At 46.0% G+C, this 15,397-nt stretch overlaps 3 protein-coding genes across 4 annotated transcripts; 1 reads left to right on the top strand and 2 right to left on the bottom strand.

Moving 5' to 3' along the window:
- Positions 1-126: 126 nt before the first annotated feature.
- Positions 127-4,960, bottom strand: LOC108136767 (ATP-dependent Clp protease ATP-binding subunit clpX-like, mitochondrial). The gene is made up of 5 exons (XM_041709433.1): positions 4,291-4,960; positions 1,577-2,958; positions 1,371-1,520; positions 920-1,141; positions 127-863 (listed from the first exon to the last, which is right to left on the bottom strand). The coding sequence occupies exons 1-5, from the start codon at positions 4,346-4,348 to the stop codon at positions 651-653; spliced, it is 2,025 nt and encodes a 674-aa protein (XP_041565367.1). The 5' UTR covers positions 4,349-4,960; the 3' UTR covers positions 127-650.
- A 129-nt stretch (positions 4,961-5,089) lies between these two features.
- Positions 5,090-6,304, bottom strand: LOC108136769 (surfeit locus protein 6 homolog). The gene is made up of 2 exons (XM_017258130.2): positions 6,056-6,304; positions 5,090-6,000 (listed from the first exon to the last, which is right to left on the bottom strand). The coding sequence occupies exons 1-2, from the start codon at positions 6,222-6,224 to the stop codon at positions 5,183-5,185; spliced, it is 987 nt and encodes a 328-aa protein (XP_017113619.1). The 5' UTR covers positions 6,225-6,304; the 3' UTR covers positions 5,090-5,182.
- Positions 6,305-6,598: 294 nt separating this feature from the next.
- On the top strand, positions 6,599-15,338 carry LOC108136893 (rho GTPase-activating protein 92B). 2 transcript variants are annotated; one of them, XM_017258350.2, is made up of 5 exons: positions 6,599-6,792; positions 7,013-7,269; positions 9,864-10,039; positions 12,373-13,339; positions 13,838-15,338. In XM_017258350.2, the coding sequence occupies exons 1-5, from the start codon at positions 6,743-6,745 to the stop codon at positions 14,611-14,613; spliced, it is 2,226 nt and encodes a 741-aa protein (XP_017113839.1). In that variant the 5' UTR covers positions 6,599-6,742; the 3' UTR covers positions 14,614-15,338. The 2 variants fall into 2 exon arrangements, with proteins under 2 accessions (XP_017113839.1, XP_041565203.1); XM_041709269.1 differs by lacking the exons at positions 6,599-6,792; positions 7,013-7,269; positions 9,864-10,039 and adding an exon at positions 12,227-12,245.
- Positions 15,339-15,397: the final 59 nt, after the last annotated feature.

Below are 15,397 nucleotides of genomic sequence, written 5' to 3' on the forward strand. Positions count from 1 at the left end.
TCAGTTTACACTATGCAAAATTTGCCTAAATATATGTTTACGTTTTTATATATAATTGGTATATGCAAGAGAGGATCCTAGCTCGAAGAGACCTTGACCACATCACTGCCAAGATTGCAGATTAAGTTTTATATTAAAAAATATGTCGATTTTATTTATTTTAACATTATCGTAGGATTTGAAATTCCATTTACAATTGCTTGGGGATCGAAAGATTGCGCTGCTTGTCGGTTATGAATCACAGATGCATATGGGATTGAGGATATTCTTTCGAAATATTTGCGGGAGCCTTCACTCACTCCACGGCAGGTCATATTTTACAGAGTGATGGGGTTGCAGGGAAGGAGCTACGGCGAACCAACCAATTTATCATTCAAACCAGACTAAAAAATATACATATTAAAGCAGGAAATGAAAGTGTCTTCGAGGTGTAACATTGAATTGTGTTTGCAGATGGTACTAAGCGCTCAACTGTGAGAACGATTCGAAATCAAGCAATTGGAGCAATTAAACAAGCTAATAGAAGACAAATGAGCTTTAGAAGAACCAACAATTCGGAAAGCGTTGCGAATTGTAGGATATTTGTTTGTTTTAAGTTTTGTCCCGATTTCTGTTTTGATTGGCTTTGGATGTGGGTATCTCTGTCTGAATTACTGTTTTAGTCGTACTTTTTCACTATTCTCAAAGTTCTTATCATTATCGGTTGTGGTATCGGAGTCCGTGGCAACAGTCCCGGATGCCGGGGCGTCCGCATCACGGCTGTATTCCGGTGTGGAGCTGCCCTTGACATAGTCGGCGGTTATGTGTACCCCCCGAATGTCTGAGCCGGGCACTATGAACATCGGATCCAGCAGCAGTTGCTCCTGTAAAATAATTAAGTGTTTGTATTGTATGCTTAAAATGTTCAATCACATCTTACCATTATGGAACGCAGTCCACGGGCTCCCGTATGCCTCTCCATGGCCAGCTGGGCTATCGACTTGACCGCGTCCTCGGTGAACGTAAGGTCAACCTCATCGAGACCCAGCAATGCCTTGTACTGCGGCACCAGAGCGTTGCGCGGTTCAGTGAGGATGCGCACCAACATGCTGACGTTCAAACTGTGGAAGGGCACGATGACCGGGAACCGTCCAACGAATTCCTGCAAGACAAATGTGGTTTAAAATTAATTTTGATTTACAGTATACATATGTAGTTAGAAGATTCACAGATGCTTTGCCATTTGAAGTTTGTTTTTATATTTTCACCAATTATACAGACAAAATCTTTGTACTTTTTAGGTGCAAAAGCAATAGCAATTTACAATATTATTATTTATGGCTTTAAAACATTTAATACAAGCATTAATGCCACAATAAACCCATACTTACCGGAATCATTCCGAACTCAACGAGATCACGTGCCTGCACTTTCGTCAGGCATTTATCACGCTCCTCCTGATCGTTGTCCATGGGACTGGCGGCTGATTGAGCTGCACGACGGCCAGATCCGCTGGTCGAGGGCATGCCGAAACCCAGATACTAGAATTTTGAATGGGTAATTAGTAAATGAAACCAGGAGAATATCTTAGCCTCACCTTCTCGTTGAGGCGGCGCGCAATTAACCTGTCCAGTCCCGTATATGCACCAGAGGCCACGAAGAGGATGTTGGTGGTGTCCACCTGGACCGTCTCGCCACGCAGCTTGCGCGGAGAGTTGCGTTCGGGCACGTTGACCACGGTGCCCTCGAGCATCTTTAGCATGCCCTGCTGGACACCCTCACCGCCAACGTCGCGAAGCTGGTGGATTCCGGGGACGGCACCGATCTTGTCCACCTCGTCGAGGAAGACAATGCCCGTCTGGGCGCGCTCTACGTTGTAGTTGGCATCCTGCAGCAGCTTGGAAATGACGCTCTCGATGTCCTCGCCCACGTAGCCCGCCTGAGTCAGCGTGGTGCAGTCACAAATGGCGAAGGGAACGTCCAGGCACTTGGCGATCGTCTGAGCGATCAGTGTTTTGCCGGACCCCGTTGGGCCCAGCATGATGATGTTGCTCTTCTCCAGCTTGACATCGTTGGACTGCCGGTCAAGTATTTCCGATCCGGATCTGTGGTCGCCGCCGCCACGTGAGTTGCTGGATGCTGGGCCGGTGAGTCCGCCCCCCAGTCCGTGGCCTCCCATTCCGCCACCCATGCCCATCTGGGCGGGCTTTGGCGGCAGTTCGTTGCCCGGCGAGCTGTTCAGCGTGTGACCGATCCCGGTGATGTGTAGAAGGTCGGGACGTGGGATGCCATCGAGGCCGTTGTTGCCGGATCCGCCACCAGCTCCTCCCTGCTGTTGCAGCTGAGGCAGGTTGTGGTGAATGCGCTTGTAGTGGTTGTACACTGCCACTGCCAGCACCTTTTTGGCAAAGTCCTGGCCCACGACATGCTTGTCCAGGTACTCCATGATCTTCTGCGGCGGAGGTGGCGGCTTGCGCTGATTCTTGGGCTCGTCCTTGGTGCGCTGCTTGGTCTCCACCTCGGACAGCACCACGAAGAAGTAGTTGCACTTGGCACATTTCACAAATCGCGTCGAGCTGACGAACGTTTCGACCTGCGTGCAGGCGCTGCCGCATTTTGGACACGAGAGGAACTTGTCGCTGCCGCCGCCTGGCGGATCGGCGCCACTGGTCGTACTTGCTCCAGACCCTGCTCCACCGCCGGGGCTTTTGGCTCCACCGCCTCCCGATGCACTGGCTCCACTGCCACTGCCGCTGCCACTCCCACTGTCGCTGGAGTCCTCTGGCGTTCTTGCAGTGGCGTTGGTGACATCAATGTACGCCGGTATTGCCATCGCGGGTTCCAGTCTCATCAGTCGGTTGATCGCACAGTTCCGCGTGGCTAGATGGAAGCGTCGGACGCCCCAAACGCCGACCTCCGCATCGCCTGCGCTCAGGATAACGCATCTCGCCGAGTGCTGTGTTTGACCAACTCCGCTTCCTGGAATTAGGCGAAATTAAGGTTTAATAATTTAAAATACATATGCTTACGTTTAGACTTTAATTAAATAAATGCAATTGTTTATAAAAATTGGGTTAGATAATAAATTTGATCGGAATAAGTTTGTATTCCCATATTTATGCAAATAAAATTGGATTAAATTTGGAACTAAGTTAGATAAGATCACAAAATCTGCAATTCAAACAAATTCTGGTCAACGTTTTTTGAACTCAGCCCAATTGGGTTGGGAGAGGCTTTTGGAGCACAGCTGATTAGATTAGATTAAAAAACAAATATTGTATCTCAAGTGCTTCCGGCTCTAACGAGATTGATTTAATTAAATGAATGGTTACTTAGCTGCAGCTTTATTGTAAGTGTTTATTATTTTTTCTGCCTGTGTAGGGGGATGCAGAAATTGGATTGCCTTTCGTGTGCAAAAGAAAGCACAAATCGAATCATTGACCCCAAAAGCGGGGTTATTGCTTCCTAAAGAACATACAATTGATAACAACAAAGGAGATCCGAGAAAGAGAAGCTCTAGATTGGCCAACAAAAAAAAAAAAATTAACAAATAAAGGCCAAGGGCAATTAGCATCTTACGATATCGCAGATGACTTGCAACTTTTTCGCAGTATTGCCAATCAAACAGGGCCTAAATATGGTTGTAAATATATAAACATAAAGTAATCTGTACTCTTACTAGTTTTTCGCAGTGCATTTTGTTAGGTAAACTTCCGCCTTTCGGCTTTCCTAACCCGTAGACCAACAAGTTTAATAACCAACTGTTGGCCATTAAAAATGTGTAAGAAATTGCTCCAGCAATGACATGAAATAATAAAAAATCATTGCATCAGAGCGGCAAAAGTAATTATTAAGTTAGTTGCCCGTTCGGCCCTTATAAAACAATTCAAGTTCAGTTGGTCCAAAAGCAAAACCGCCTATCTGTCTGATTGGAAACGGGGTATGTGGCCTTCCAATCAGATGTGTGTTTTGTGAATGTAAAATCAGTGGGAATCCCCCTTGGTGCGACGCCACTGTTGCCTGTTGACCGCGAGCAGTTTTTGATACCAAAAGAAGACGACCTTCACTCAGTGTTTTGCTTTGGTTTGAAGTATACAATAAATATTCAGCGAGCACAGCAGCTAGAAAATTCTGATAAGCCAAATTGGGGGATGGGGGGTGGATTCGGATTGGAATTGGTATACTGCAGGCTTTTTTGCCTGTTGTTATTGGCTTGTTTTTCTTCTTGTTGTTCCTGATTCACGGCTAATGACGCAGTTACGTATGCGATTGGCACAGTAACAACAACAACCAGAGGCAGCTAGCACTTACCCTTAGCCCAGACGTTGTATTTGGGGCCCAGCAGGATAATCCGCCGCACCATGCTCATGGTGGCTGCTCCCCGCCGCCTCTACGCCTTTGTTTCCTCCGCTTCCTCGCCCCCTGCTGCAGCTACTCCTGATTTCCCCTGCGACCCTGCTCTTTGCTTCACTTCTCAGCTGGCCGCCGCTTCTTCTTCCTGCACTGTGCTGATCTGCGAAGTTATTGTTGAGGCTCCTGCAGTGGTTGTACTTCTTTCCGAGTTTCGCTTTTAGTTTCAACTGTTTGCTTTTCCTCTCTTCTGCAAAATGCGTCGCAATTTGGCTGCTTTTCCGACTGCCTTGCTTTATTTTCGGTGGAAAATGGGGGAATAGATTGCGCTCTGCACGTAATTTGTGTGGCTGTGTGCGTGCGTGTGACTCGTTGCTTTGCGGCACTCGCTGTGCTTCTTCTTCAATGGGCGACACTCCAATCGCGCGATATAAGATACCCCCTAATTTGTGGGCTCTCCAACTTAACAATTCCACTTTGGGTTTCTTGGAAAATATGAAATAGTTCGCTACTAGCTGTATGGGTGATTGCGATGTCAATCGATAGTTGTTATCGGCCACAGCTGTTCAACTGCTCTTCTTCTTTCTGCTCTACGATGGGGCCGCGCAACGCACAGTGGAACGATAAATAACATTAAGTGGACAAAAACAAGGCGCCAAAACTGGGGGCTATGGAACTTGGAATTTGGCTCTGTCGGGGGAATTTAGATTGTGTCGAGGCCGGAAAAGTAAGTTTCAAACACGAAAAAATTAGAAAGAGGTTTTCCAAACAATTACTTTTTTTCTAGAGCATTCTGAGTTGAATTTCAACGTGGCATACATTAGATTAATTTACACTTAAGGCTAGTTACTTATTAGAAGCCGGGTATGATGCGGCCCTTCTTGCTGGCCGTCTTTAGCTTCCTGGTCTTCTTGTCCTTGCTGCGCTTCTCCAGGTTACCCTGGCGCTTCTTCTGTCGCTTCTCCTTGTCATACTCGACCTTCTGCTTGCGCTCGGACCACTTGGTCTTCGACTTCTTCTTCTCGACGCGCCGCTTCTTGATGGCCTTTTGCAGCAGCTTGGTGTCGTCCTTGACCTTCTTTCCCTCGACCTTGTCGAAAGCATTGCGCCAGGCGATGTCCGTCTGCATCTCGGCGGCCTTTTCCGTTTCGCCCTGTTCACGCAGCTCGGTGAGATGCTTCTTGGTGTCGCGCAACTTCTTCAGGATCTCCTTGGGATTTTGGTGGGACTTCTTAACCTTACCACCCGGATTGGCGGCAAAGTCCACTTTGGAATACACGATTTTGGCCTCCTGGTTGTAGACCGGCTGCACTTTGACCGGTTGAATCTGCTCCTTGCTGTCCTCCGGATCCTGCTCCGTCTTGACCAGTCCGTTCTTCAACTTCTGGTGCTTGACGTTCTCGTTCTTTAGGTTTTTGGCCGAGGAAAGGAGCAGTTTCTGGACGCCCTTACTGCGCTTCAGCTTTTTGGACTCTCTCCTTTTCTGCTGGCGCTCTGTGGTGGGTCCCTTCTTCTGGCGCAGCTTGTTCTTGATGGAGGCGATGCGGGCGTCCACATCCTCGTCGTCGGAGTCCTGATTTTTAAGTTTTTCCTGCTTTTTCTGTTTTTTCTTGTTTTTCCCGCCCGAATTCTTAGTATCCGGCAGCAGGTAATCCTCGTAGGTGTCTTCATCTGTAAGTAAAAAGGTTTACTTACTGATTAAAGTACTCTGGAGACTGGGTCTTACCTTCTTTATTGGAGTAGGGCACTTTGTGAGTGGTCAACAGATCGAGCACACGCTGGTGGAACTTTTTGGTGAGGGTAAGCAGATCCTCCGCCTTCTTGGGCTTCTGCTCCTGGCTGTGCCTTCTGTCGTACTCCTCCCGGAGACGTTTCACAATCTCCGCCTGGGTCATTTTGGTCAGTAAAACAATAATAAAACTATTATTTACGGACGGGACGACACACGTGCTGCTAAGCGGTGGAATGCAGTGTGACCCCAAAGAAGGTGATAAAAATGTTTAGACAAAAGTCTGGCAACGCTTAAAGAAGAAAAGGGTATTCAGCTGAGTTTTTCAAAATCCAAGCCATTAATCTAACATTTTAATATAATAAGAAACTTTTTAAGAACCCCGTTTTTAAAAGTGTATTATATTAAATTAAGCTATAATGCATACAAAAAACCATTAAACATTTCAATTATAGTGAGACCAGGCACCGAATTTTGAAAAACCCTCATATAAGGTGTTAAGCATTTCTTAGCGCTCCCGCTGCGGTCACACTTGTCTCACTTTTCCGTAAAACATCGTTGAAGAATGACTAATTTGCCAGTTTTAAGTATTTACTCAATGCCTAGCTAATTACACATCGCAAACAAACACGCAGAAATTCAGTTATCGTTGGAGACGCGAGCGGCAATTGCAAAACAGCCAAGATGAAGAGGCAGTTTGCGAAAATCAAAATAGCAGCCGAAAATCTGTCAAGGTAAGTTCAAAGGCCAGCCATCAGACGTCTGTGTGTGTGTGTGCGTGTGTGCGGTGTGCGGAGGTGTGTGTAAATGCGCTCCAGGTGGACAGACAGGTGTTGCCTCATCGCAAAAACAACAACTGCAACGCCAGCAAAAGCAAAACAATAACAAAAGTGAACAAGTGATGACCTAACCCGTGGTTAAACCATGTCAATTCCAACCGTCTTCATCCCGCAGATCCACCAAATCGGACTGCAAGGACTCCGAGCTGGAGACGATCGAGCGGCAGGTGGACAGATATCGGGATACAATCGAGAAGATCGTCCGCAAGCTGCCGGCGCTCAGTGGAGGCGGTGGAAATGGCAGCGGGAGCAGTGAGGAGCAGGATAAGCGGACCAAGAAGAACAGCCACTACAAGATCGCCCAGGCACTGGACGAATCGGCCAAGGAGCTGCCCAAGGACATGCCGCTGCAGAAGGTCCTCGCCAATTGCGGTTAGTTATCGGGTTATCGGGATTGCCTGTGTGGGTGCTTGGGATTCAGTGGCGTAGTCCAAGTAGGGGTTGAGTTTTATACAACAGTCATAGCAAAACAAAGTTTAAAAACTTCAAGATATCATTTCAAGCATACAGAAGACATTTAAAAATATGTTCCTTAAGTTTCCCCCTAGGGGGGCCTACCCCCTTCCCCCATACGCCCCTTGTGGGAGTCATGTTGGCGCTACTGATAAGGCGCACAGTGGTTGTCGCTCGCTCCAAATCCGATAATCGCCGCCAGACATGCACAATGGCACACGTATGGGTTCCGATGGGACGAGTAATGGAATGGAGAATACTCGCGGATGACTGTGTCACGGGCTTCGGTTTTTTCTCTGTATTCGTGCATTTGTGTATTTGAGGCCTCGCCTTGTCGCTTGGCCTTGTGGCATTTACATTTCTCAACTGCAAAAAGCAACATCAACATCGACGGCTTTTTTTTAATCATTATTATAATTTTTATTATGACTTTTTCGCTGCTTTCTTTGCAGCCCGTTCGCCGTTCGCCCGCAGTATTGGTTATTATTTGCGGTTTCGGCATTATCTATTTATACCACTTTTGTTTTGCCAACCAGTCCAGCCCGCCCCCACTTGCGCCCGCTTTTATTGCCCTTTTTCTATGTGATTTACTAAGCATTTCATTTAAATTTGTTACACATAGCCCACATTGTGGTATAACAAAGCCCAGTAAACGGCGATAATTATGCTGACTGGGGCTAGTAAAAGTAAAAGTCTGAGCCCGATTCATACATCATCGTATCGTCATGATCAGGCGCCGCGTCTTCTCGTCTCTGCTCATTTGTTTTGTGGGCGCTCCCCTAGGCCGTATTACTCATTCGGTGTGTTATTTTGTGTACTGTTTCCATTCGCTGTTTCCCTTTTGCAAGCACTCTGCATTCCACATATTCGCAGATGCGTGTGCGTCAATTGCAGTTTGAACGCAATTGCAGTTTCTGTTGCAGTCGCAGCTGCAACCTCGCAGTGGTTCAAGAGCATTGCTGGTTGTGTAACGGACAGGGATCTCCAAAACCCCTTGTTTTCCCCAGTTCTCCACGTTGCTGATTAGACACGAACGGTTCCACATGCATATATCATAGCCACAGTGAACGTGTGTCCATGGGTTATGTGTGAGTTCACCCCGTACGCACAGAAACTTATAATTGGGTCGAAATAGGGTAATAAATAACGATTTGGTGTAAAGAAAGACTATTTCCTTTCACTCAAATGCGGGAAAACAGTTTTTAATTAAGTCGTTGCATGTCAAAGTTTATTATTCGCAAATTTATTGCCAACTTTATTAGTGAAATGTCAAATTGCAAGAAAATATTATTGGTTGTAGATTAAACAATGCTATTCAACTTCCAAAAGTTACGTAAGCATCTAAGCTTCGTATTGTTTTAAAGCATTTTTAAGGCACCAATTTCAAAAATAATGTTCCTCAGTATAAATGGGCCATATATTTTGTGCGGGTTAACCTAAATGTTAGCCTCTATTGCCAATAACATTAATGCCGGCGGGAAGCACCTAAGTTGCTCGATTAAAAACAGCTCCAGACACACAAAAACAAAAGAATTACCGCACTAAAATTAGCTTTTTGTCGCCTATGCCCGTAATTACAGTGCGATATCATCTCACGTTAACCCACTGTGCGCCCTTTGCAACTCTTATTGTTAGCCACGATGCGCCTCAATTCAACCCATTCACCAGGGGAAGCGAGAAGCAAGCGGATCTCGAATGTTATACTCCAGTGCCGACGACGTCTTCGTTTTGGACACCCTCCCGCTTCTGTGGTGCGACCTCTTTGCCTTTGCCTTTGCCTTTGCCTTTGACGTTCAGCTGCGGGTTCAGCTGCTGGCCGCCTCGAGACTCGAAGCACTCAACACAATTATCACAATTTTGCTTACTCAGCTCGTCAACCTATTCGTCTGCCACCTCCCCCTTGGATTGCCCGGATCTCGCCCGGCTTCAAAGCGGAGTAACTCCGGCAACTGGAAACCGGCACGCCAACATCTTTGCAGTTACCGCTTGGCGATAAGGTCTTAAATAAGCATTGACTTCCTCACTTGCGGGCGGAATAGAGCAGAGTCTTCAAGATACACTCAGAAAAGTACCTTTTTACCTTTTTATTTTTCAGAAATGATTGATACAAATATTAATGGCAATTTGTAGATGTATGCATGGATGAAGTCATGTTTTAAAGTTAACTTATGTATAATAGATATTTGGGTCTGAGCTGTTTACGCTTTTCGAGTCGGGTTGTATGAGCAGATTTGAGCTAAAGCATAATAAGAATACGCTATTGACAATTAAATAAATTATAGAAACTATGTTAGTTGTTAGTTTCTTGCATTTAAATGACAATCGTTCTTTAAAACAAAATATTGCTGTTTTAACATTCCGGATTATTCTTGTTGGCACATTATGCAGACAGATAGAAACATATTGTTATCTCAAGCATATTATTTTTTTCTGTGCACCTTTGAGATGGAGATAAGTGTGGGATATGAAATTCCCGAGTCGGGTACTCATTGCTGTGTGTTTCGCAATTGCAGGCGAGCTGGAGAAGATGATGGCCGAGTGCATTATCGAGAGCGAACTGGAGACGGAGACCAAGGTGGTGAGGCGGCTGAAGAACATCTTGGACAAGGAGATCCAGGAGATCTCCACGCTCAAGCGCAACGTTTCGCGCACTCTGCAGGAGTACACCTCGCTGAAGCGCAGTCATGAGGTGAGTGCTGACCATAAATCTAACTCGGATTAGGCATTACGTGTAGAGAGAGTGAATAATGTTGGATTTCCGTTTTCACGAAACTGCGCACGATGACAATGGGAGATTGTTAAATTAATTAAGAAATCTGCTCGCCGGGGAATAATGGGCCGCAAAAAGTTACCTCAACTGGTCAAGTGATTCGACCGTTTTCGGTTTCCCAATGAAATCCAATCGCGAGGTTGTGTCTGATTAACGAACAATAACAACGACTGCCGGTAGTTGGCGGTGAAGAGTAAAATTGCACTGTGGTGCAGTTAACAAGTTCAAGTTCGGTAAAAAGTAAACAAAAATCTGTTATGTGAGACCTTCATCCGACTTTAAAGTGTCAATTGGAGTTTCCAGAATAAAAGCAGTCGATAAGCCCTTCCCAGAATGAAATGCCATATAACTTCCAAGTAAAACCAAACCCCGCAATTTCCAATCAATGCACAACCACTGTACTAAAGCGGATGCCAAGAAGCGCCGGCAAAAGAAGCAATCAATTTTTAATTTCCATTTATTATTATTACTTTTGTTGTTGCTGTTGCTGGCCTTTCTTTTATTCGGCTCTATCTCACTCCAGTTTCTATTGTTTGTTTGCCATGCGTTTCGATTTTGTCGTTGTTACGTTTTTATGATACGAATCCGATACTTGTCGTTTTGCTGCCTTATCGCCAGAGTGGGAGACTCTGGAGTGGGATGTGGTCGGAATGGGCTGGGATGAACGGCTGTTTGGTGTTCCAATTTCTTGACTTGACACCCGATTGGTTCTGCCAATTGGTGTCTTCAAGTGTGGAGCCGAACAGTTATGACCGGCTATCGTCTATCTGGACACAGAAAGTTACTTTTTGAGTTTCATTGTTTTCTGTTTTCTTGATTTTTTCCCTCGTTTTTTGCTTTCCGCTTTATTTTGTACAAATCACGACGCCGTTTGTGCCATATCGAGCCATCGGTCGGGGATGACTAGCTGCTGTATTTGTTGCTGTATGATGTCTGTTTAGGGTGTCGGAAGACGTTCATTGACTTGGCGGCAGTGACATCATAATTGAAATGGACGCCGCACCACCGCCACCGCCACCGACTGACCATTGGGCGTATCAGAAAACTCGAAACCGAAGTTATTTACACTCCCCGGTAATCTTATCGCCGCCTGCTGAGCCCCATATAAAAGCTCGACGGCTTGCCATAATTCGCTAATCAGACGCTCACCGACGACCTGGTGCTGTTCCAATTGCACTCCCTGACATAGATCGGATCCGAAAACAATACGTACTATATATGCACACGGCCGCCTTTGGAAGTGCTAACTTTGGGGCCCGGAATGTGTAGAGCTTGTGGTGGCAACTGGGATGTAGATGTAGGTCATCGAGAGGTTGCGGCTCATGGAAACGATGTGACTCAGTCACATCACACTCTGTCACTGCAAGCGATTCGATTCGCAGGTGGGGGGAATCAGGCGCAGAAATTGATAGTTAGGTGGATGTGGATGCCATTGTCTTCTGGTTGCAGATAGCGTTGAATGTACTTACTGCAATTTGTCACGATTTGTTTATTTTTAGCAGCGTTATGATACGGGATAGGGTGATGAGTGCCAGCACCACTTTGTTTACACACAATGGGTAATGCTGTTGTAAGCAAAACTTACATCATAGAGCGGGCACTTTATTATTTACTTACGCTGAACGTGGATTATCTCAGTCCGTAAAAGTTTATTCTCTGATCAAACTTCAAATGCCATTGATTTAAAAATTAAACTTATATTTTCATATCTTCTAAACTTGTCCAGTTTTAATATACATATTTATAGTTGAAGTGCTCATGCATATACCATTATTTTAATCTGTACAATGTCTTAAAACGGGCATGAAATCATTCATTGTTTGTTTTTCTTTTCAAGAATCCCCCTTTTCCTTTAAACTGACATTAACTGAGTTCAATTGTTTTTCTTATCTACCTTTGTGATACAGGTGCATTGCTAAAAGTTAAGTCAGTGGCCCTAATTTAGCGGCGCATGTGCGCTTTATCCCATACAAAACCCATTGTCCGGCTAGAAACAAAGACCTTAATGACAGGCAGTAGCAGCTGTTCGAGTTGCGGTTGAGGTCGATCTATTTTTATACGGCCCACAAATTTTTCCCGATACGAAGGCATCTACCATTAGTCACTCGGAAAACTATTTCCAGTAGTGGGTGCTAGCTATAAGATAAGATAATTAGTGTACTTGAACTTTGTGCTTTTTAGAATGTGACGATTTCCCTGTCATTGCCGCTTATCTGTCGTAGACTAATCAGTGCTCTGTTCTACTCTTGCAGGCGGCAATCCGGCTGGAGGAGCCGGCGGCCAAGGTGAACCACATCAAGAGCCAGCAGGAGGAGTGCGAGCTGAAGCTGGAGAAGGAGCGAGATGCCTGGGCGGCCCAGATGCTGGAGTTGATTGCCAAAGAGGACGAGATCGTCAGCTGCATCCGCGACTATGTACTCAACCAAAGAAACTACCACGAGCGGGCGCTGCAGCACGTGAACGCCTCGCTGGCCCGCATCCAGGACACCATCCAGGGCACCGAGAAGTCCCGCTTTGGCACCTCGCTCAAGGAGCACCTGACATCCACCAGCCGCGAGATCTCCTACATTGTGGAGCTGTGCTGCTGCTGCCTGCTCGAGCACGGCCTGGAGGAGGAGGGCCTGCTACGGGTGGGCTGCGCGAGCACCAAGCTGCGCCGCATGAAGCACGCCCTGGAGGCGCAGCACGTGAAGACGCCGCTGCCGCTGGACTACCAGGACCCCCATGTCATTGGCTCCATACTCAAGCTCTACCTGCGCGAGCTGCCCGAGCCACTGCTCACGTACGGCCTGTACAAGGACTTCATCCGGATCGCCGAACGGCACAGCGAGGCGGAGCGCAAGACGGAGATCAAGGCCATTCTGAGCAAGCTGCCGAAGGAGAACTACGCCAACCTGCGCTACCTCACCCGCTTCCTGTCGCACGTGCAGCAGCGCTCGGTGCACAACAAGATGAGTTCCCAGAACCTGGCCATCGTAATGTCGCCGAACATGCTGTGGCCACGCATCGACAAGAGCAGCAATGCCCCGGCCGATTACATCGGCCAGGTGAACAGCTCCTCGGCAGCCAACATCATCGTGGAGCTGCTCATTAGCCAGTGGGAATACTTCTTCAGCGGCGAAGTCGAGTTCTACCTGACTCTGCAGAGGCAGAAGCTGTTCGTCGAGGGCAAGAGCAAATCCAACTCCTCGAACGAGAACCTGGACAGAAACGATAGTGGTAAGCATACTGCACAGTCGAAGTTTTATGAAACGGGCCACTACACAGTATTCGACTTATGATCTGCCCTTTTTCACAAACACTTTTTGGAGAATTCCTCTGTTAGTATTTCCCTGTTATTTCTTAAAACGTTTTCTTACATACCATGATGCATTGTTTTTGTTTTTATTTTGTGCAATAAAATGGATTGGATCCAAATAAAACAAAATTTGTCTTCGGGAACATTTTATTTTAATAAAACTGCTTTTATAAACTGATTCCACCCAACAGTCATTCAAAGAAAAAAATTTAAAAGAAATATTTTTTAATAAATAGAGCAAGTTTTAAAACAAAGTTACAATTGTGCTTACGAGAGTCCTCCTTAAGATCAACAGTATTAGCTTCAGAGAAGGTATAAAACGATTTTTAAGATTAAAACTACTAGGTTTAGTTGAGTAAGTTCGTAATAACTAAAAGTTATTACATTTATTAACGATCCCCTCAATTTTTTTTTTTTAGAAGTATTGGAGAGTCCTCGCTATGGGACCTTACGCAGGCAGAAAGCCAATGCGCCTTCGCCGCCCACAACCAATGGAAACGGCACGAGTATGACCACATCACAGACCTCGCACCGACCCCATGCGAAGGAGCTGTTCCCCCAGCAGTCGCCGGTGCAGCAGGAGAAGCCCGTCAAGCCGCCGCTACCGAATCTGCCGCAGTTTCAATCACCAGCCGCCACCCAACCGACGCAGACGCAGCTGGAACCACTACCGCCGCCTCCAGTAACACCCGCCAAGCCCGTTCCGATGACGAGGACGCAGTTTTTCGGGCTGGACAATCTGCCCTCTCCGACGGCCGATCGCAAGAGCACGGATAGCATCGGCAGCTTCAAGTTCAAGCCTGATGTGCCCCAGAAGCCTCTGCTGCCCAAGCGGCCGAATGTGCTGGGCGTGGGAGCACCCAAGACAGCAGATGGCAAGAGCGACGACGAGGGCGGCACGACTCCCACCCAGGCGACCATCGATAATGCCAATGGCAGTGTGCGCATCAAAACGGAACATTTTCTGGACAAGTTGCGGCAGGAGAACGGTGAAACGAACGGAACGCGGGAGGAGCAGCCAGCGGTCAAGGAGAGCAATCACAACCAGGATCAGCCGCCAACGGCTGCAGAGCAGAGCCAGCAGCAGGCGCAGCCCCAACCCACGACACCCATTTCTCCGAACTCATTTCAAACGCCCAAGAGGCCAACGGTGCCAGCGCCGCCACCTCCCACAAACTGGAAGCCCGCGGAGTAGAGTGGAAAGTGAAGCTTTGCGGCGGAGGCGGAGCCAGAGTCATTAGGTGTTACTGTTTACTCTTTAAGACTTGAACGCACAGTAATATATATATATATATATATATCCTTGGGGTAGGGAGACATTGTGCATTATAGAGAGAAGAGCCTCTGCATTTGTATTTTTGCCTTGTTCATAAGCAATCTAATTTGTACGTGTTTAGCCATATAACAATATCAAGCGGTATCCATTTAACTATGTGTATGCATATATAGTGTGTAGTAGGCCACCATAACTCAATTGTCGAAATTTGATTTGTTAGCCCAAGCGAGCTCTCAATTGTTAATCCTTGTTTGAAAGGTTGTGATACATCAGAAAGGTTTTGTGTTTCCTTAATTTTTTGCATTGCTCTCGAGTCAATTTTGTTTCTTTTCCAACGAAAGATATTGTGATTTCCTTTTATTAAAATTATGATTTCGACTAAAGCATGAACGCTATTGCTCCATTCTGAATTCGGGCAAGTACAGAACTTATTCCAATGTATTCATTTGATTTATTCAAATCACCATGTACATTTACATCGAACCATCAATTTGATGTGCGATGTACTATGTTTTGTATTTTTGCTTTATTAATTTGTAATGCAACTATTATTATTTTTATTTAATAATAAACATATGTATGATAAACTGTTGTGTATATAGAATATACATTAAAAAATTGATGAATTTGATTTTACCAGAAAAGAATTTATCTTTATTTTTTATGTTACTTTTAAAAATTGGTTAAGGAGTAGGTGGGATTA

Source organism: Drosophila elegans, unplaced genomic scaffold, assembly GCF_018152505.1.
Source record: "Drosophila elegans isolate 14027-0461.03 unplaced genomic scaffold, ASM1815250v1 contig_476, whole genome shotgun sequence".
Classification (NCBI taxonomy): domain Eukaryota; kingdom Metazoa; phylum Arthropoda; class Insecta; order Diptera; family Drosophilidae; genus Drosophila; species Drosophila elegans.

Excerpts from the sequence above, each read along its gene's own strand:
- LOC108136767 (XM_041709433.1), bottom strand. The coding sequence starts at position 4,348 with ATGAGCATGGTGCGGCGGATTATCCTGCTGGGCCCCAAATACAACGTC. Across the intron at positions 1,142-1,370 it reads TTGAGTTCGGAATGATTCCG|GAATTCGTTGGACGGTTCCC; the intron begins GTAAGTATGGGT and ends TTTGTCTTGCAG. Across the intron at positions 864-919 it reads GTGGACTGCGTTCCATAATG|GAGCAACTGCTGCTGGATCC; the intron begins GTAAGATGTGAT and ends ATTATTTTACAG.
- LOC108136769 (XM_017258130.2), bottom strand. The coding sequence starts at position 6,224 with ATGACCCAGGCGGAGATTGTGAAACGTCTCCGGGAGGAGTACGACAGA. Across the intron at positions 6,001-6,055 it reads GCCCTACTCCAATAAAGAAG|ATGAAGACACCTACGAGGAT; the intron begins GTAAGACCCAGT and ends TTTTACTTACAG.
- LOC108136893 (XM_017258350.2), top strand. The coding sequence starts at position 6,743 with ATGAAGAGGCAGTTTGCGAAAATCAAAATAGCAGCCGAAAATCTGTCA. Across the intron at positions 6,793-7,012 it reads GCAGCCGAAAATCTGTCAAG|ATCCACCAAATCGGACTGCA; the intron begins GTAAGTTCAAAG and ends TTCATCCCGCAG. Across the intron at positions 7,270-9,863 it reads GAAGGTCCTCGCCAATTGCG|GCGAGCTGGAGAAGATGATG; the intron begins GTTAGTTATCGG and ends TCGCAATTGCAG.